Source organism: Monodelphis domestica, chromosome 2, assembly GCF_027887165.1.
Source record: "Monodelphis domestica isolate mMonDom1 chromosome 2, mMonDom1.pri, whole genome shotgun sequence".
Lineage (NCBI taxonomy): Eukaryota > Metazoa > Chordata > Mammalia > Didelphimorphia > Didelphidae > Monodelphis > Monodelphis domestica.
In genome coordinates this window covers 122,953,707-122,975,769 of record NC_077228.1, presented here as the reverse complement: position 1 = coordinate 122,975,769, position 22,063 = coordinate 122,953,707, and the positions used below count along the sequence as shown (strand labels likewise).

Here is a 22,063-nt window from a genome sequence, read left to right as displayed (position 1 = left end):
TGTCCAAAATGAGACTATAACAAGGGAGATGAATGACGTTTTTCAAATATAATCTATATATCCCTACTGTCAAATACTCCTAATTTGCTGTTCAACCTCTATGAAATCAGGATGCAGCCTGACCCCCTGGGGTGTCTGTGGATGAAGACAGATCTAATCGTTTACCATCAGAGTAGCAAACAGGAGACTCCAAAAAAAGCTGACTTTAATTAAAAACTTTATTTTTCCATACAATTCACAGTTTATACATGGCAAGAGTTGTATCTTACCATATGGACTTTCAGAACACAGTTACTGAGGAAATGGGTGTAGCTTTCTTTCTAAAAGAGCCTGGCCTCCTAAAATTTTGTGTTAGATTTCCTAAATTTAAAACAGTACCCTCAGCAAGTTAATAGGATATTTACACTTCTAGCTTAAATCTTTATTTTTGAAAAACAGGCATTTGTAACATCAATATTTTTTTAAAGACAGCCTCATTGGGCACAATCCAATACATAATTTATCCCAATTTTATTTTAGGCAATCATGTTGTTTCAATTTATTTTTATCTACAATAGGCTTAGATATGAAAATAAAGGAAAAATTAGTAATCTACTGGGTACCTTTGTAGCATTTCTTCTGAATCTTAGAAACATCCACAAATCTAGAAGATACAAAATTAACTAAAAAAGGTTTTAATTCTGAATATCAGCCTTTCCTATCTAAAAAGAGCTATCAGTATTTAAATTGTGCTATAACAGCTTTCTCTCTCTTATGGCAAGGGTGAATTATGCCTACAATCTACATTTTCAATGTGCAAAGTCACAGTGATACCAGTTTCAGCTTCTGCTCTCCTTTCAGTCTTAGCTCCAGAGGAAGCAACCACTGGAGAATAAATGATTGTGCCCCCCTGGAACAGCAGTATCATTGTCTTGTGTCCAGGGGCAGGGGTGGGGCCATGAGATTACAACCCTTTCAAAAATCAAAGAAAAAAATTCTAGTGGTAAGCTGTTTATTAGCAAATGCTCCAAAAACATTTTTTTTACCATTTTTTTTGCTATGATTGTTAAGCAAAGCCAATGAATTTAAGTCAACTTAAATAAAGCATTGAGTTGCTTTCATCTATCAGATAATTTATTACATGTGGATTCTCTCCCTTTTTTGGTACACTCGACGAAAAACGAGATCACTTCTGAAAACTACCATAAAAATGAGACCTGCCATGGAGCTCGACGATTCTGAATTACAATTAAACAGGATTATTTTTTGGTAGGACCTGAAGAAGAGAATTATCTTAGGGGACATTTTTTCCCAACTCTGGTAAATGTAGTGCCTTTAAAATTAGGGTTTCTGAGCTTTGTTCCAATGTCCATCTAGTTTGTTCATCGTCCATTCCTTTGTCAGGTATCCTTGCTTCAATTACTTTTGTACACTGTTTCCAGGAATGTAGAGTATCCATGCACGAAGCACTGGGGGCAAGAGGAGTAGGTAGCAGGTGAGGGAAGAGGGTCATGGGACAGAAAAATCATACAACAGCTAGAGAGGTTCTGTTTCTTCATAAGATAAGGCACTGACAGAAATTTCTTAGGTAAAAGGCTGCATAAGAATTTCTTGCCATTTACAAAAAAAATGTTGTCATCCATAAATGGTCCATGTCTAGGCTCAGTTAGGTAGACCCTGAAAAGTTAAGGACTTATCCCTCAAAGCTACATAATTAGAATAAACAATTATAATTCATTCTTAGGCCTTATGGCACATTAGGAAAAAATAAGGAAAAGAAAAATAAAACAGTCTGGGCACAGAAAGGCATTAGACATTGCTTGTTCCACTTCCTATCAAAGATAGTAGTGCTATTCAACAAGCATCTCCAAAAATATAGTGCTGGCTCAGAATCCCAATTTATCTTGATGGTAGATGACTATGATGGGTATTTGTGGGTTTTTTTTTTCTTTTGAGCTCATGCACACTTTAAAAATGCTAACAGCATCAGTTATAAAGAGCATACCAAAGTCCTCTGCCATTGTGAAGACCAAGGCTTTTTGAAGAACCAGTATTCCAACCATGGATTACTTAATGTTCTCAATGACAGCAATCTCTTCTCCTGGGCAATGAGGCGTTAAACCATTCAGATAAATACTCTCAGTTTTCATGAGAGGAGGCAGGATGTCCTTCTCACTGGTCAAATGGTTAACTGACAGGGTTCTCTTGCATGGGGTCAGTTCTTGATTGTGGTTCACTGCCAGTTCTGCAGAGAGCTTCCTTTTAATGGAGGTGGCTCTCTGAAACTTGTCGTAAATCTCTACACTCAGGCGCCTTCTGGTCTCCTTGAACTCAGCTGTGACATTGGCTGTCCATTCTGCAGCATGTGCTCGGAACTCCCCCACCTGACACAAAGACACAAACATGGGAAAGTAGTTTAGACACTAGAAGTGCTTTATTTAAAAAAGAGTTTATAACGTAGTGCTGTGGGATTAGAACCAATATTTATCTGGTTGTCTAATAATGTTGCTCAGTCTTTTATTGTATACTCTATTTCAATTTATGTAGCAAACCTTTTTACTAAAAAAGAGTTGATACATTTGTTCCATGGAAACCAAATCATATTTTCTGGATACTAGAGGAACCTGCAAAGGAAACTTATGGTGACAAGAAAAATGAAAAAAAAAAGCACCTCTTGATTTATATTTAAATGACAACTTTCAAATTTTGCATCCATATGTACAATTGGTTCCTGAATTATGTCATTGCTACCTTTGCAACATCTTTCACATCTGGCCATTTTCTTACTCCAAATCCAGCCTTTTCCCACTCTGTCATCTTCTTTTTCCATTTTTTTCTTTAATTTCTTTTTTTAAGAAAAATTTCTCTTTATTTTATTCCAATAACAAATTTACATATAAGATTTCCAAAGTTCCATGATTCGTATTGTCTCTCTCCCCCTTTCACTCCCCACTCTTGGACTTGACAAGCAATTCCACTGGGTCATACATGTATTATCACTCACTAATTTTTGTAAGAGAATAATCTTATAAAACCAAAATCCTTTTTTTTCCCTTAAAGGTCAAATGGTAAATTACTTCTTAACTTATTTCATCTTAGACAGGTAAAGTTTTAGTGAAACTAAATATTAAATCACTATCTTATTGATCAAAAATCTATGAAGTTATAAAATAACATAACCCTTGAATTGTTAGCTGTAATGATCTAAAATCAAAGATGATGTTTCTATGCTAGCATCAGTTTCATTTTAAAAATGTAGAAGTATGTTTGAAGGTGTCTAAGTGTAAAGCAATTATGCCTTGAAATAAATTACTTAAAAAACTTTAATATAGTTGAATAGTTAATACAGTTTCATGGCACAGACTGATAAATTCAACATAAAATTAACTTAATCTATATAAACACATGGAGAGCTAGGTGGCACAGAGAATAGAGCCCCAGCCTGGAATCAGGAAGATTCATCAAGTTCAAATCTAGTCTTAAACACTTAACTCTGCCTCAGTTTACTCATCTGTAAAAAGACCTAGAAAAAAGAAATGGCAAACCATTCTAATATATTGACAAGAAAACGCCAGAGTCACAGAGTTGGACACAACTTAAAAATGACTGAACCAAACTGAAATAAAGCCACGTATATGCAAATACAGAATTGTTAAGCCAAACACATTTCCATCTCATCTCAATGAATCCCCTTCCCAGATTAAAAGATTCACTATACAGAAGGAACATGAACAGGTACTGCTTCCAGAATTCATAAACACATAAATATGCAAAAGGTACTTTATTATGTGATAGATATTATTTCTATAGTCCAATTTTCTCAGTAAGAGAAGAGAGATTGAAAAGAACACAAAAAAGAGAAAAAGGATCTAAAATTTTCCCTTCAAATATATAAACCATTTAAACTCTAAATCTCAGCTGTAACATCAGGTTCTTACCTTACAAAAAAATAATTCTGTTGGTGATATCATGCTGATAAGACATGCTGTGTTCTCTGAGGATGCTGTTGTCAAGGCTGGTTGGCCTAAAATTAGATCTGTTTTACCAGGGTTGTTTTAGTTACCATCCTTCTTGGCCTGCCAAACTATTCCATTCTCTTGAATAAGTTAGCTCTTGAACCCTCATATTTTTTCTCCTTTTTTTAAAGTTCCCCTAGTTCTATTTTAGCCATAGGATTTCTACTGTCTTTCTAGCTTATCCTTCATTCCCAGTTCATGAGTCTCAGATCTTTCCTAACAAATGGTCAGCAGTTTATTAGTCCTAAACTGACAGCTGATTGTGGATGTTTATTTTTCCCGTGGTAGGTTGTTTTTTTTTTAATAATAATATAACACAAACTTCCTCCCTGTTGTAGTTTGTAACTTTGATGAGTACTTGGAGTTGAGCAGGGGACACAGAACTCCAATCAAACTCTGTGGATTCTAAGCACACTTGACCTTCTCTGTGACAGCACTTGCAACTCGCAACTCGTGAAAAAGCATAACTCTCAGGCTGAACAAATAACCAAAGGGCACACACAAAGAATTTCTGGAGATCAAAAGGCTCTCATGAGTGAATGGTTAATTCCAGTTTAGGAGTAGGAAAAATGAAAGAAAGTCAAATACCTAATTATTTGGGATCAATGACTAATTTCTGATCATGGTTTATTCTTAATCTCTGTAGAAATCATCTTTTGTTTTCTCCAAGAATTTTTTTTCTTATTTTAGTGGAATTCATGTTTGTCTTTAGATTTTATTTGATAGCATAGAATTGGATTTTAATCTGAAATAGTAGGGTACACTGAGGTGTGTGGATGTTGAAATCCACCAAGAGATACCTCAGTCCCCTTTTAGTGCTGTAAGGCAGTTGGGCTTTACCGCACTGGGTCAGAACCCAACTCTGTCTTCCAAACAGTTATTGATATAAAAACTAACAGGTTTATCGACAAAACAAAAGGGAGGGAGGGAGGATTTAGGAATGAGGATGCCCTAATCACTAAGGTCTATCACTTCCCTCTTCCCTCTAAGTTCATCATGAGGTGAAGCCTTCTTGATCTTGATGCTCCCTTTCACTCCCTCCTTCTGGACAATATCCCCAAAGCCCTCTCTATTTTTCCTGACACTAGAAATCTTCCCTAGTTGGTTTATCAAGATGTGACAGGTTTCAAGATGAAAAAGGATGAACTCTAGATGTCTGAGTTCAACCCAGCTGGGTTGGGTCTGAGGTTGACCCCTCAGCCCTCACACCAACAGTTGACTAGATAACGATGACATTCTTTGTCAGGGTTGAGAATATGTAGGATCTTCTTCAGGTCTATTTCTTTTTGTGAGAAAAGGTACTACCAAAGGAAATCAAAAGGTTTCCCCTCTCTCACCAACAGGCTTGGAAAAACAGCTTAGCAGCGATCAGCTGCTTCCTCTCTCAGTTCCCCGACAGGAAGAGCCCAGTTGGTCATTCATTTCCCCTTCGAAATCTCTCCTCCCCCATTTCAGAATCTTTCTCTAGGGTTCCTAGCTTGTGGTCATGCTAGCCTCTACAAACCACCTTTTTAACTACACTTAAATTCATTTCTATTTCTGTAATTTCTACCATAACAAATCATTGCAAGGAGATGGGAAAAGAGGGTAATGGAGATGTCTATCAAGAGAAAGTGATTAGGAGCAGCTGGGTGGTTCAGTGGATAGAGTGCCAGGCCCAGAGATCAGAGGTCTTAGGGAAAAATCTAGCCTCAGACACTTCCTAGCTGTGGGACCCTGGGCAAGTCACTTAACTCTAATTGCCTATACCCCTCTTAGTATTGATTCTAAAACAGAATGTAAGGGGTTAAGAAAGAGAACGAGAGAAATTGACAAGAAAGTTGACTGGTAGACTACAGTGTGTGGGGGAGCATGAGGAGGAAAGATCCAAATATTCAGCCCAACCATACATCTTTTTTCTAGTCTTGCCCTATAGACCAAAAATTACCGGCCTCTTAATTCCTAACAAAGGTTAAGGAGCAGAGTACTTTGAGTACCTTATCAGTAGGAAGAAAAATGTATGCATAAATGTTTACCAATACATATATGCATATATTTATGTGTGTACATATGCACACTCATGTATATACACACAAATAGGAAAATAGAAATCAATATATGGCAAATGAGGTCATCTGAGTCAATGAAAGAGAAATGTAGTAAGAGTCCAATAACTACAGTCCTCTGTAATACTGACTCTGTCAGTAACTACTGGCAAGATGGTGGGCAAACCACTGACCTCTTTCAACCTTAGTTTCCATATCTATAAAATTGTAGGTGATCAGTAAGGTCTCTTTCAGCAATCACAGTCTTAAGTCAAGATTTCAATCATCAAATAACCCATTTTCCCTATTCCCTAAGGAAAAAATATAAAAAAATAAACAGGTGGTGTCTTTTATTCATTGCAGAAAATTTCATTCTTTGTCACAAGTAAGTGGCCTTTACTATCCCTGGAAAAAAAACATTTAAATATGAGTATATTTCATGAATATGCAAATAAATACTAATCAATTTATTAATGGGATCCATGAAATAATTCCACCTTTAGAGTCTATGTCACAAGTTTTGTGTAACTTATAGAGACCTTCTGATGATTCCAGAACCTGTGATGTTGGGCAAGAGTAAGGATAGATCCATTGTCCTGCATTCTATTTCTGAGTTATATTCTGAGTTATTGTAAGTCAATAGTGTACTTGTGTTACTGTGAATAACTTCTAAAAGTAGCCAATCAATAAACATTGATTAAAATTTTCTATGTACCAGACACTGTGAGAAGCAAAAGGGATACCAAGGACAAAAAATAAATAGTCCTTGCATTCAGGGAACTTGGTCTAATAGAGAGAACCTGTAAACAATGATATACAAACAAGATATATATTTTGGGAATGATCTCAGGAAAGGTACTAAGATTAGGTAGGACTAGGAGAGGCTTTTTGCAAAAGGTGGGATCTTAGCAGGTTCTTGAAGGAGGCCAGGAGGTAGAGATGAGGAAGGAGAGGATTTAAGATATTGAGGGTAGCAAGTGAAAATGAACAGAACCAGAAGAAAGAGTAGGATATGTGAGGACCAAATAGGAAGCCAAAAGACCAGAAAAATAAATTGTTATTGAATAGGACTACATCCATACTTTTTTCCCACCCTCACTTGTGCAAATGTACAGAATTGTTGTTATTAAAATTCCCACTATTGTTGTTCAGTCATTCAAACATGATTCTTTCTGACCTTGTGAACCATGTTACTGTTGAGGTTTTCTTGACAAAGAACCTGGAGTGATTTGCCACTTTCTTCTCCAATGGACTAATTCAAACAAAGGTTAAATGATTTGCCCAGAGTCAAAATACTAGTAAATATCTAAGGTTACATTTGAACTCAAATTTTCCTAGCTGCAGAACTCTACCTACTGAGCCACCTAGTTCTCTCCTCCCTATGTGCCTATCTATAATTTATAGCTATAAAAAGTTATCCAAGACTCAGTGGGGTTAAGGAAATCATCCTTGGTTATTCAGGAAATAAATGTCAGAAGAGAGATTTGAACTCAGGTCTTTCTTACTCCAGGTTCAACACTTTAATTCAAACTAATTCTCAAAGCCCAAGATATATAAAAATAAATTGTTTTTTATGATTGGAATTTTGGATTTCTAGTACTCTGTAGGCAAAGTGAGTGATATGGTGCATAAGGCACAGGAACAGGAGGATTTGGGTTCGAATATCTCCCCAGCTACTTTAAAGCTGTGTGTCCCTGGACAAGTCAATTAAAATTGATAAAATGACACTTCAAGAGTGGTAAAGATTAAATGAGATAATATGCTTAGATCCACTGCAAACCATTAAATGCTATATAAATGTTAGCTTATATGTGTACATTGGTACACAGTTTTACTATATTTGCTTACATAAATATACACATTTATATAATATTTGTGTTTTGAACTTTTAAACTGAATTTTTTTGCTTTAAATGTATTCTATTAAAATTTCCTAAATCAGATTATAATAATATTTCACCTATCAGGAACTCAACTGCCCAAAATTTCATCTGTCAAAACGATATTCAAGAATTAAGAAGAAAAAAAAGACAATTGAAGATAACAGAAATTTTCGTTGTCCATTTTGGTCTTTAATCATAGTACATAGTATTAAAATAAAAGTTACATTATGTTTACACTCAAGCTCATGCACTTGAATTAAAGGACAGTGTCCCAGCCTCTACTTAAAATCTATTTACTCTTACTTTACATTCAATATCAACAAGGTTCTTTTCCTAAGTTCCAAGTTGAAAAAAAAAACTTGAAATAATAAGAGAGGATAAAGGGACTGCAATAGGGAATCATAATTGTAATATTCTAAAGTCACTCATGAAAACAGAAAAAAATCTCAAAAAAGGTTAGCTATCTGGTACTACCTAGCATAAAGGCAAACAGGGCCTATATATTTCTTTTTTTAAGTTACATTATATTTTTTCAATTATTAATCATTTAGTTCTACATAGTTTAATAGTTCCTGAGATGCTCTTTTAAAAAAATAAAGAATATGAGATTTTAGAAAGATTTCAAAATAAAATTATTAAATCTCTTAAAATTAATACTAAAAGGTTAAACTCTTAGCTAATTAGATTACTCTTTCACTCCAGACTTACTTATTTCTTAGGATCATATCACTTTGCTCAGAATCCTTCAATGGCTCTCCATTGCTTCTTGGATAAAATGCATATTCTTTAGTTAGTCATTCATAGTGCTCTATGATTGGATCTCATGCCAAGATTCTATCAGTAGCTTTAAAAAGGATTTTATAGGAGAGCATGGCAGTTATCTTTACTTAATGACATGCACAAAATCACAGAATTTCCCAGCTGAAAGGGATCCCAGTTCATCTCTAGTCTAAACTGTACTTGAAAAAATAATCTCTTCTACAATATGTTCGACAAGTAGTTGTTCATCCAGTCTCTGTTCCTTATATACATCTACTAAAGGTTGATCCAGGACCTTTCCCATTCAGTTCCTTCCACTTTAGGATAACTATTTTTGAATGTTTTCTTTATTTTTAGCCTCAATTTATTTTATTATAGCTCCCATCCATTGTTTCTTACACAATTCATATGATGACTAGTCTGTCATTCTATTTAACTTTAAGAATGACTTGAGGAAAGAAGGTAAACATTTATTCCGGAGTCTTACAGTGCAGTTGGAGCTTAATATCATACCATCCCCATACTCTTGCTGGGTCTCAGTGGATATACTGGCCTTGTTGATTTGTTTCCATTTTTCTCTTGCACACATTTTCAGAGTGCTGCTTGGGTGGCAGAAGGAAATGACACAACAACAAAGTCATCAGTAAGGTACAGATTGGCTGGAGCCACCTGATATATTGATATCTTTCTCAGTCTCATCTCATCCAAAGTTCTGTACTGACTATGTCAAGCAATCCAACATTTCTTGAATCCTTTCTGTGTTTGTATTTCAGGAGTGGCATCACCAGCAGGCAGTAGTTTTTGAATAATGAAGTTTCTGAATGATCAAATATAACAGATGATCTTCATAAAGTCTTGAGTTTTTGAATGTTTCCCGTACTTAAGTACATCATCTAGGTCCTTAGTTGCATCCTCAAGCATAGCTGCATAAAAGAGATGAAGCCTTGTCTAGTGTGTTCCATTGATCTGCTTTTCTTTCTTTAAACTAGAATAAAATATTTTGGTTGCTTACACCTTTATAATAGATTTGAAGTAGGGAAGTCCTATAGACTCCTTTGTTCCTACCTTTTTTCCCCATTGCTTTTGTTGATAGCCCAGATGTTTTGTTCTTGCAAATGTATTCTATTTTGTCTTATTCAATAAAAGATAACTCTGGTATTAAATCGGTATGGCACTAAATATATAAAATAATTTTGGTATTGTATGAGTGTGGCCCAACTGTGAATACTTACTCTTCCTCCATTTATAGAAGTTGCTTTTTTATCTTTAAGGAGAGTTTTGTAATATCATCTCTAGAGATGAGACATAACATACTAGACTGAAGAGTAATCTATCCTCAAAGATAGAACCATCTAGACAAAACACACATGCTTCTTGTGTAACTGTAGGCAAGTCACTTAATCTCTTAGGGCTGTTGGTGTTACTGTGCATCTTTCATTTTTGGAGAGGACCAGTGATATGAGGTGATGTCTTGACTTGCTGGTGAATTGAATTTAAGTGAGCAGCATTGCACAAAGTAGAAAGCATCACTCTCTCTTCCTTAAAGAAGATCAATGGCTCTCAATCCACTGAGCTACCCAGCTGCCCCCCCCCCTTTTTTAAGTCAATGCCCAGTAGCAAGACAAAAATCAGGATGACTGGTGTCTTACTTACTTACTGGTGTCCTAGTTAAACTCAGTGAGATTATAAATTGCAGAGAAGAAATGGAACTACATTTTTAGTGGGAGTTTTCTCCTCAAGAGTTGTCTATACCACTGTAATCACAGGTCCAGTCCCTACCAAATGCATACAGGAATTAAGTTTGCTTTGGTGAATTGAATCCCAGATATTGTATGAATTTTGAAGTTATTAAAGACAGTGCTTTTATTTTACAGTATGAATAATTTTAATTGCTTATCTAGGTTATCATTAAATACAATTCTTTTGTGTGTTTATTTTGTATCATGAAAAATTATTGAAACTATTAAGTCTCAGTATCTTTCCATATTTCCTCAGGTTTTCAAAGTAAACTATCAAGTCATCAGCAAAAAAAGGGGCTAGTTCCCTCTTCTCTCTGACCATCTTTAAGCATTTAATTTCTTTCTTTTATCTTTTTTTGCTGTTCATATTTCTAGACCTCTGTTAAATTATATTAGGTAAAGTTTATATGTTTTACTTACTTCTATAATAGGAAGTGCTTTTAATGTTTCCCATTGCATATACTACTAGCTTTGGGTCTTTAACAAATACTTTTTTTCATCCTATTTAAGAAAAGATTCTTTTATTTCTATGCTTTGTTTAGCATAAACAAAATATTAGAGAGGTTTTTTTGCATCTATTGATATAATCATGTGGTTTGCAATGGATTTATATTTAACACGATTAATTATATTGTTTGAATTTAGTAATCCTGTGGATGATAAACTGCCATCATAAATTAGTAATTAAGTCAATATTTGATAAGAATTATTAGAACTCAAAGGAGTCTTGCAGAAACTAGGTTTATTATACCACATTCCACAATAAATTCAAAATGACTATTTGAACTGAATATTAAAGGTCATACTAAAAAAATAGAAGAGAACCAGATAAAGTATCTCTTTCATAACTATAGCTAAGAGATAAGTTGCTAACCAAATGAGGGTTAGAAATAATTACAAAATATAAAACAGATCATTTTATGGTCACATGAAGCTGGAAAGCTTTTGCATAAATTATGTTAATTGTTTAGAATAAGGGAGATATTGAACTAGGAAATTTTGCATCAAATTTCTTTTATAAAGGTCTGATATTCAAAATATACTACACACTCACACATTCAGAATCATACAGCTACCACCATTAGAGAGCTGTGAAATTCTCCAGTCTACTACATTCACCTTCTCTTCCCCTAACTGCAATTGCTTCAAGGATTCCACTGGTTATCATGGTACATGGGACATCATCATTGATTCATTACAAATTCTAACCAAGCAACTGCATCAGTAATTAGCTTTTTATTTTTTATTGATTATGTGATCTATCTCTAAAAGAATGTACCTAATGAAATGATTCCAAATATCATTTCTCTAAAAATAATATTCAATTCTCATCTATTCATATTGTTTCATTTTTAAGTTAAACTCTTCCCTGAGTATGGCACATATTTGGGATTTACATAAATATGTAACAGGTTCTCTGCAAAAAATATGCACAACATATCTTTAAGCATAGTCTGCATCAACATATTCCCTGTCCCTTAAAAAAGCAGCAACCTTCTTTCTTAGAATTGATACAAATACAGGCTCCATGGCAGAAGAGTGGTAAGATATAGGCAATTGGCATTAATTGACTTGCTTAGAGTCACACAACTAGGAAGTGCCTGAGCCCAGATTTGAACCCAGTTTTTTTCAACCCCAGACCTGACACTCTATCCATTGAACCACCTAGCTCCCCCTTCTCTATCACTTTCTTAAAGTGATAAGCCATCAAAAATTTTTTAATTAATTCCTGATTTGTAGAGTGTGCCAGTTTCTGATGTATAAATGAATATGCAGAAAAGTTAATGATTGACTCTTAGACACTGCTGCATATACTCATTTTTACAATAAAAATATTAAATTTATTTTGATTTTGAACTTTCCTTAGTTTCCTGGAGATACAGAAGGATATGCTGAAGGGTTTACAAGATCAAAACAAGAAGTTGCTGTTTTATAGGACCTTCCAATGGTAGAAAGTTAATTTAGTACTTTCTGGTGTGTTGAATTTTTTTAAAAGGTTAATAAAGAGATGATGATGATAAAGATAATGTTGTATGTTGAAAATGTATCACATAAAAGTATCAAAGCCCACGCCAGCTTTTTTTATTGACTCAGTTCCAAAGGAATAGCAAAACTAGACCTGATGGCCTGATCACATATTTTCTAACAGGGTAGAAAGAAGAAATTTAATTATCTACGCAGGTATTTAAAGAAATATCAAGAGTCCTGAGAAATTTCTACAATATGTCAGTTACCACTATAATAGACACCTGCATTTAATCAACTGAGTGTTTACCCTGTTTATAGGTATTATGATAAGTACGCCAGGATACAAAATAGTTTTCAGCTGGTCCTTGGCCACAAGGAAGTCAGAGTCTAGTTTAAGGAGAAAAATGTGTACATGAAATAATTAAGTAAAAATGCAAGCAAATGATATTGATATTCAAAAAAGGAAAGATATCTGTGGGTCATGGAATTCAGAAAGGAGGTACTACTTGAAAGGTGAATAGATGTTGGGTAGGAAATGAGGTCAGGAAAAAATTTCAAGGCTAGGAAAATATAAATAAAGGGATGATTGATGTTTATTCAGTGAACAGCAAGTAAACTAGTTTGGCTGGAGAAGAGTTTATTTGGGCAATAGTGAGAAGCAAAGTTGAAAAAGTAGGTTGGGGTGAGAGTATGAAGTACCTTATATAAAGAATGAGAAATATGCATCTCATCCTGCCAGTTGTGGGGAACTTTTAATAAGTCATTCATAAAAAAGGACAATTTCAGGAAAATTAATTTACTGTGAGGGGTAATCAGAATGATGAAAATATGATTATGATTAAGGTACTGTTATAGTAATCTAGATATGAAGCAACAAGAGTTTGAACTCAGATGATTGCAGTAGGAATGGAAAGAAATAAATGAATACAAGGTATTACTATAGAAGCATCAATGGTATTTGGTAATTAATTGTATAAAGGTGCTAAGAAAGTTTTCAAATCTGAATAACTACTTGAAAAATTATGCCAAAGTCAGAAACATGAAAACAAGGAGAGAAATATATTTTATAGGAAGATGACAAATTATATTTTTGATATGGTGAATAAGGAAAAGTCTTCTATCAACTGACCTATGTCCAAAAGTAAAAGGAGGTACTTTAGAAGATAATGGGTTTTCCCATATTTTAATCCCAGTCTTTATGACTACATGTCACATATTTTTTAGAAGAGATTCTTATTCTAGTATTTTTTAGATAAAATAATCTCTGAAATTCCTTCTCTAAAGGTAATCTATCAACTTTATTGCTCAGTGGGAAGAAAAACTATCTTCTATCGCTTTGGTATTTGCTTCTTCCTTTTTAACCCATTTCCCCTTCTTTCATTTCCTGTGTGCATATTTTTTCAAATATTGAGCAAGTAATTTGAAGTCAAAGATAACAACCTTGGGGTCATCTAGAAGGCTCAGTGGATTGAAAGCCAAGCCTAGAGGAGGGAAGTCCTTGGTTTACATTTGGCCTTAGACATTTCCTTGCTATGTAACCCTGGGCAAGGCAATTCAATTAATACATTGCTTAGCCCTTATCATTCTTTTGCCTTGGAAATAATCCACAGTTTTGATTTTAGGATGGAAGCTAAGAAAGTTTTAATTGCTTTGGGACAGAATGACAATGGCATAAAAAACCAGCTCTAGATATAGGAAGGTCTGGGTTCATACATATTTTTCCTTGTAAACATCAGTTAGATATAAGCTCTCAATGTATCCAGACAACTCTCTAACCAGAGTTACAGAACAGTGTGTGCGTGTGTGTGTGTGTGTGTGTGTGTGTGTGTGTGTGTGTGTATGTAGGTTTACATTCACCAGGTTTCACCTTATTTATATATATATATATATATATATGTGTGTGTGTGTGTGTGTGTGCGTGCGTGTGTGTGTGTGTGTGTGTGTGTGTGTATGTAGGTTTACATTCACCAGGTTTCACCTTATTTATATATGTGTGTGTGTGTGTGTGTGTGTGTGTGTGTGTGTGTATGCAGAGTACATCATGCAAAATGCTAGGCAAGGTGAATTAAAAGTCAGAATTTGGAGTGATGGGAGAAATTCCAATAATTTCTTATATGCAGATGATAGCACTCTGACAGGAGAAAGTGAAGAAAAATTAAGAAGCTCCTTGCTGAGGGTAAAAGAAAAGAGGGGGAAAGCTGGTTTGAAGCTTAACATAAAAAACAAACAAACAACTAAGATCTTGGCAATTGGTTGCATCACTTATTATATGGAAGGAGAATAAATGGAAATGGTTTCAGATTTAATATTCTTGGGCTTAAAGATCATAAATGATGACTATGGCCATGAAATGAAAATACACTCCTTAGAAGGAAAGTTATGCCAAATCCGGACAGCCTATTTAAAATCAGAGCTATCATATTGCTGGCAAAGGACAATATGGTTAAAGCCAGGGTCTTTCCAATAGCAATATATAGCCACGAGTGTTGGAAAATAGGAAAAACTAAAGACTACAGAATCAATGTTTTCAAATTATGTTGATGAGGAATTCTTCTGAGAGTCCCTTAGACAGGAAAAAATGATCAAATTAGTCAATATTTAAAAAATTAATTCAGACTATTATTCATGGAAGGTTGAATACCAAAGCTGAGGCTTCAATACATTGGCTACATGATGAGAAGACAGGACTCATTGGAAAAGACCTTGATATTGGGAAAGATTGTAAGCAGAAGTGAAAAGGAGATGGAAGATGATGAGATGGATGTGGCATGGAAATAAAGAATATTAGCTTGGATGCACTCCAAGAGATAGTGGAATGTAGAAGGACCTGGCATGCTATAGTTAATAGTTACAAAGAGTCAGGCATACCTGAATGACTGAACAATCACCAAAATTTAGAAGAAAGAGTTTCCTCACTGGTAGCTCCCTAAATTTATGGAATTGTATGTCTGGACCAAAAATAAAGCAAAATAAAAACAAAATTTAAATGCTGAACTTAACCTTAACATTGACTTTTCCTCCGTTCATTAAAATGGAAAGAATGATGGATTTTATTCCAGCCTCACACAGAGCAATGTTGATTTCCTATCTCCTAAATTAGTTGAGCCCATTTGGGCATTTCAGTGCAATTTCAATTTCCTGGCAGAGGAAAAGAAATGAAAGAAGTAGAATTTTACTAATATGCCCATTACCAAAGGTGAAGATGAACAACCCCTAAGAACAACCCCTAACCTCTGTGGTTAGGATACATTATATTTGCCAGAGCTCAAAATTCATCTGTTTGTTGTCCTCCCCAAAGTATTTCCCATGGATGTGAAAAGACAATAGAAGAGATATTTTCCAGGAAAGAATTCTGTGATTTTTTTCCTTTCTTGCGATTATCACTTTATGATTAAGGAAGCAGTGATTTTCTCATCACTATAACCAATGAGAGGCCCTTTTCTCCCTCCTGACATTATTCCTCTTCTTTCTTATTTCTAGTTCCTATTATGAATATTCCTTGCTCTGCCTTTAGGCAGGTCACATCTGTATGCTGGTACCATCTTTGAAACATCACTGCCTCCTTCCATCAAACCAGAGTTAGATGAAGTATCTTTAAATGAAACTTCCCTAAGGTGTTCTGATAATCCTGACAACTAACAGTCTAAAAACTGTGAGATATTTTATTCCTATAAGTGCTTAAATAATTGTAATCTTATGATAATTTATTTACCTTCAGCAATCAAAATTATTCTCATATGAAGTAAAGTCTTTCTACATAAAAGATGCTTTCAAAAGAAGATGAAGCAAAACATATGGTATTTCATGATATCCAATGAGGAATTTTTCTATAACAGGAATAACATTGAAGGAGATTTCTTCTCCACTAACAGATATTTTATATTCTGCTATTTGAAAGTAAATTAAAATTTATCCTTTTTGGTTCTTGACTATTTTTATTCCTGCCAAGATACTTAATCATTAAATAGTAACTACCTAGACTTCAGGTATTCCTCCACTTAAATTTGTAATGTAATTTGGATCCTGCTTTGCATGCCAATTCTACAGGATGCCTAGTCTATAATTTCTAGCAATTACCATTAATTCATTTTCTGAAGTATTGACATCTCATTTTATCCCTGAACTCTACTGTTCATTTACTTTAAAAGAAAAATTCAAATAATTCTTTCCACAATGTAGTTGTTTAATTAAACTGAAAAGGGTTACTTGTCATATTATCTCTGTGAACAGTACTTAATGTTTTTCCATTTTTTCTTGAGCAAGGTTATGTAATATTCATAAGACCTCTTCAACCTAAACTACCTTATATGGTTAGTTTGCACCCTTTTATAGTACACTGATTAACATTTTTGTGTGAAAACTAAGTATAATTTTAATAACAATAATAATATCATGAACTTACATGGTATCTTGTTAAAATGTCAAAGTATTGCATTTATTATCATTATTATACTTAGTAGTAAGATTGGGACTTTCTCATTAGAGAATTGGGCTTTTGCATAATGGTTGATGGGAAATCATGAAATTTTATTCTTCTAGGTTAAGGAGAATATGAGTGACTAAGCAGATGTCACTAGAAACAGATTTTTATACTATTTTTATATTTTTATACTATGTATTTATACTGTACTATCATAGGCTTATATATTATATATTATATACTAAAAGTAGTTTACTATAAACAGAGTTTATAAAATCTCCATTCATATCATTATATACAAAGTTATAGTTTACATATAAATATATATTATTTGTAAATAGTTTATAAATTTTATTTTGGGGCTCTTCTAATACATTTGTATACTCATATAAATATACCTATAATATCTGATATCTATCTATCTACTCCTAAATGACTTAGGAAGAATTCTTAATCAAACAAGAGAAAATAAAAAGATAAATAATTTTGATTTCTTAAAATTAGGATGAATTTACAAAAATTAAAGCAATCAAATTAGAATGAGAAAAGAAGCTGACGGGAGAAAATCTCTGCATTAAATATATCTAATAAAATCTAACTTCTAAGATATGTAAGAATGATATACAACTAAAACCATTACCCAAGAGATACATGGTGAAAGGCTATGAATAAAGTCTTCTACTAAGTTGTCAAAAATATGAAATTTTTTTTCAACTCATTAAAATAAAATACATATAAAATAGTTCTCTGGGTATACTTCATGTTAGTAAAAAAATACAGTGGCAGTGAATGCTGGAGGAGATACAGGTAAATGGGATCATTAATACACTCTTGGTTTTTAGTGTGAATTGCTCCAGCTATTTTGGAAATCAGTTTGAAATTACAAGAGTAAAGCTATTGAACACTAAATTATTTACATGCCTTTTGACCCAGGGACACCTTTACTATCTATATATACCAAAGAGATCAAAGACAAAAAATTCCCATATTCATAGCCAGAATATTTTAAAACTAACATTTTCCCCCAATTACAAGTAAAAAAATCTTTAAACATTAATTTTTATAAAATTTTGACTTCCATACTCTCTGCCTCCTTTCCACCCTCAATCTCTTACTGAGCTGGTAAGCAATCTGATATAGATTTTATATGTGCAATCTATGTAAACTATTTTTCCATATTAGTCATCTTGTGAGAGTAGCAAAAATACTGGAAACCAAATGGGTGCCCATCCATTTGGAATGGTTGAACAATTTGGAGACTATGCATGAAATGGAATATTATTGTGCCATTAAGTAAAAACAAACATAAAAATTTCAGAGAAACATGAGAGGACTTCTCTGAAGAGCTGTGCTTAAAAATAGCAGCAACAAAAAATGAAAATCATTACTGTAGTAATTTAAATAACAATGAAATAATACATTTTAATGAATAATCTTAATGCTAGAGAATTGACAAAGAAACATTCTTCTCTTCAAAAGGTAGCTGTTATAGATGTTGAATGAAATGTGCACTGTCAGACCAGGCTGCTTTGTTGGCTTGTGGTGCAGTGGCTAGAGCATTGAGCCTGATGTCAGGAAGTCCTCAATTCAAATGTGGCCTCAGACATTTTACTAACTGTTTGATTCTGGACAATTCAATCAACCTCTTTCTGCCAAAGTTTCCTCCTCTGTAAACTAAGGATAATTAAAACATCTACTTCCCAAGGTTTTTGTGAGAAATAATGAGCTAAAATTTATAATGTATTTTTCAAACATTAAAGGTCTATATAATGTTAGCAATTATTACTGGCTAACTTTGCTTAAAGAGTTCCTGTTTGTTTTTTGTCTTTGATGTTGTGACAAGGAAATGTTGAGAAGGACAAGTGTTTGCTTACATAATGATTTTGGTGTTGTAAATTATAAAAGACTGAGGAGGAAGGGTAGTCAATTGAAAAGAAAAATTAAAAATTTTTTTCTTTTAAAATTTTTTCTATATTTACATATTTTATTTTCCCCCTCCCCTCTTCCCTCTCCCCTTCTGAATCCAATAAGCAATTCCCCTGGGTTATATAAATGTTATCACTTGATACTTATTTCCATATTATTCATTTTTGCAATAGAGGGGTCTTTAAAAACCAATACCCTCAATCACATATCCATATAAACAAATGATAAGTCATTTGTTTTTCTTTTGTGTTTCTACTCCCACAGTTCTTTCTCTCAATGTGAACAGCATTCTTGAAGAGAAATAATTTTGAAATAAAAGGAAAAGGATATGATAAAACTATTTTTAAGCATTAAGATGAGCAAAAATTCAGTCCATCACAGCATTTAGTTTTTCTGATCTTAGTTGAGTTGGTCCTTGAAGACATAAGTCTTTTGTCAAATCTTGTCAATATATGCCCCCTCCTCTCATCTGACAAACACTACCCTTTTGTAGGCTCCTACCTCCTCACTTTTGAACTATTACAGTAGCTATGGTTGGTCTCCTTGCTTCAAGCCTCTCCCAATTCCTGTTTAGATTCCTTCCTGCTATCAAAGTGATCTTTCTAAAGTACAGGTCTGATTATTTTATCTACATCTACATACACCCTATCCCCATTCAGCAAACTCCTATAGCTCCCTATGACTCTGCAGGATCAAATATAAAATCTTCTATTTGGTTTTAAACAAAAACCCAGTTTCATAAATTGAATCCTCCCAACCTTTCTAGTGTTCATTGTATTTATGTATATACCCTTCCTCGCCTGTCCCACTACTTGCACATTCTACATCTAATAATGCTGGACAGTGGGCAGTTTGTTTCCACTAGATGTTCTCCATGCCTTAAATGCTCTACCTCTCCATCCCTGGCTGCCCAGTTTCCTTCAAGATCCCACCTTCCTCAAGAAACCTTTCCTGGTTCTCCTTGAAGCTAGTACCTACCTCTGATATTACCTCCAAATTATCCTACATATAACTCATTTGTATGCAATTGTCTGTAATCAGTCTCTCTCACTGCATTGAGAGCTCCTTGAAGACCAGGGCTATTTTTATCTCTTTGTGTGCTTAGAATTTCACATGGTGCCTGGAGACATAGAAGACATTTTTCCTTTGATTTGATTTGATGTACAATTCTTAACTGGACCCAGATTCAAAATTGATAGAGCACTAGGTCTGGAGTCAAGAAGACCTGTGTTCAACACAGTCTCAGATAGTTACTAGAGCTGTAACTTTGGACAAGTCATGTAACCCTATTTGGCTCAGGTTCCTCATCGGTAAAATGAGCTAGAGAAGGAAATGGCAAAGAACTCTAGGATCTTGGCCAAGAAAACTCAAATAAGATCACAAAGAGTCAAACAAAATTGAATCAATTGGACAATGATATAAACATATAGCATTTGATGTAGATGGTCTCATTTGATCCTCATGACAACTCAGTGAAATAAGTAGTTAGTAACCCTTTTTGCATTAGAAGAAACCAAGACTGAGAGATGTTAAGTGATTTCTCTTGAAGTACACACTTAGGAAGGGTGTAATGAAGGATTTGAATTCACGTCTTCTTGACTCCAAGTCCAAGGCTCTAGTCATCATGCCATTTAGCTAACTAATTAGAGCTTGTGCTTCAATGCCATAACCTTTATAAACATAGGATTATTTCCAAGGCAAAATAAGGCACCAGGAGATAACTTTAGTGGGAATTACTATATATAAAAACATGAAATAAATTAGAAATAAATTCCATAAAATTCTACACCATGTTATAAGTTGGCTTATAGAAAAAAAAGGTACAGGTCTCTTCATACAAGAAGTATTCATGGGAAATCTGGGTGGCTTAGTGGATTGAGAGCCAGGCCCAGAGATGGGAAGTCCTGGGTTCAAATTTGACCTCTGACACTTCCTAGCTATGTGACCCTGGGCAAGTCACTTGACCCCCATTGCCTAGCCCTTACCTCTCTTCTTCCTTAGAACCAATATACAATATCAATTCTAAGATGGACGGTAAGGGTTTTAAAAAAAAAGAAGAAATATTCAACAAATACTGTTGACTAATATTTATTCATTAGCTCTTGCATATACCAAAATTAGAAATGGTTTCAGATCTAGAGAAAAGAACTTAAAAAAGTGATCAGTGATAGATAATCAGAAGGAAGGAACCCTCTGAGAGTGATGGCTTAAAATATGTTCTATTTTTTAGAGATTCACTCAATCTTTGCAGAAAAGGAATAATCTGCCATATTATCCATTAAAGGTCAGACCTCCTATATGACTACAAATCTAAGTGGGCAACTCATTCCTTTTCTTTTAGTGAAAACAGACAATATTTCTCTGTCTCTACCTTTTTCTGACTCTGTGTCTCTCTGCCTCTATCTCTGTGTATCTCTGTCTCTGTCTCACACTCTCATAAGCTACGAGAACTCTTACTTTCTATATAGCTTAGCCATTCTCTTACAATTGTAATAAAGTTACATAAATAGATATAATATAATCTTTGCCTAATATTTAGCATTACTTGCTACAAGTTTTACAAATATAAGATGAGCTCTATGATCTGGGAGAAATTTCCTCAAGTCTCTAAAGTAAAATGGGTGCCACTAGAGTAGCCTTGAGTAGCAAGGATGGGAGTTACTGAACTGACAAATACAACCCAATCCATTGTAATAGTTTTCTGACTGATGTCCTTCTTTTAGTCTGTCCCTTTTCCAATTCATCCTTCAAACAACTTCCAAAAATCTAGGACTGACTTTCCTGTTCAAAAACATCCAGTGATTCTCTATTCCCAATAAGATGAAATACAAACTCTATCCTAATATTGATTTTCCTCCTTATCCCACCTTTGCAAATTGCCTCCAATCACTTTTTCAGTCACATTCCTGTTGGTGTGTTGGAGCTGGTTTATGCCAGTTCCCAATTAAGTGGTTGTTAAATTTTCAGTATGAACATTTATAAATCAGAAAATATGACAAGGATTATTTTATTGTTTTGGTGATTGTCTAAGAAAGTGATGGAAGAAATGTTAACAAGGCAAATTAAACTTAAAGTGTGTTATTTGTATACTTTTTCTAGAAAGTTCTTAAAATATTTATCAACATACTCTTATTCATTTCCTACTCTTCGCACTCATGCTTTACATATTGTTCCAGGCAAACCAGAATTCTAGCTATTTCCTAATCCTCTCTTGTCCCATTCTACTTTCATGAATATATATATATATATATATGTATATATATATATTCCATTTATCATACTTGGGAGATATTCTCTTCCCATCTCTAACTGTTATAAATCCTTCTCTTTTGCAAGGTTCAGTTTTTATA

The 22,063-nt window shown here is 34.1% G+C and overlaps 1 protein-coding gene across 3 annotated transcripts in view; it reads right to left on the bottom strand.

The window, feature by feature from the left end:
- Nucleotides 1-200: 200 nt before the first annotated feature.
- KCNK2 (potassium two pore domain channel subfamily K member 2) overlaps nt 201-22,063 on the bottom strand; it is a 291,522-nt gene continuing 269,659 nt past the window's right edge. For all 3 annotated transcript variants that reach the window (XM_007481391.3, XM_007481392.3, XM_056815921.1), the window contains exon 7: nt 201-2,363. In XM_007481391.3, the coding sequence (XP_007481453.1) occupies nt 2,046-2,363 (318 nt within the window). In that variant the 3' untranslated portion in view covers nt 201-2,045. The remainder of the gene's footprint in view (nt 2,364-22,063) is intronic.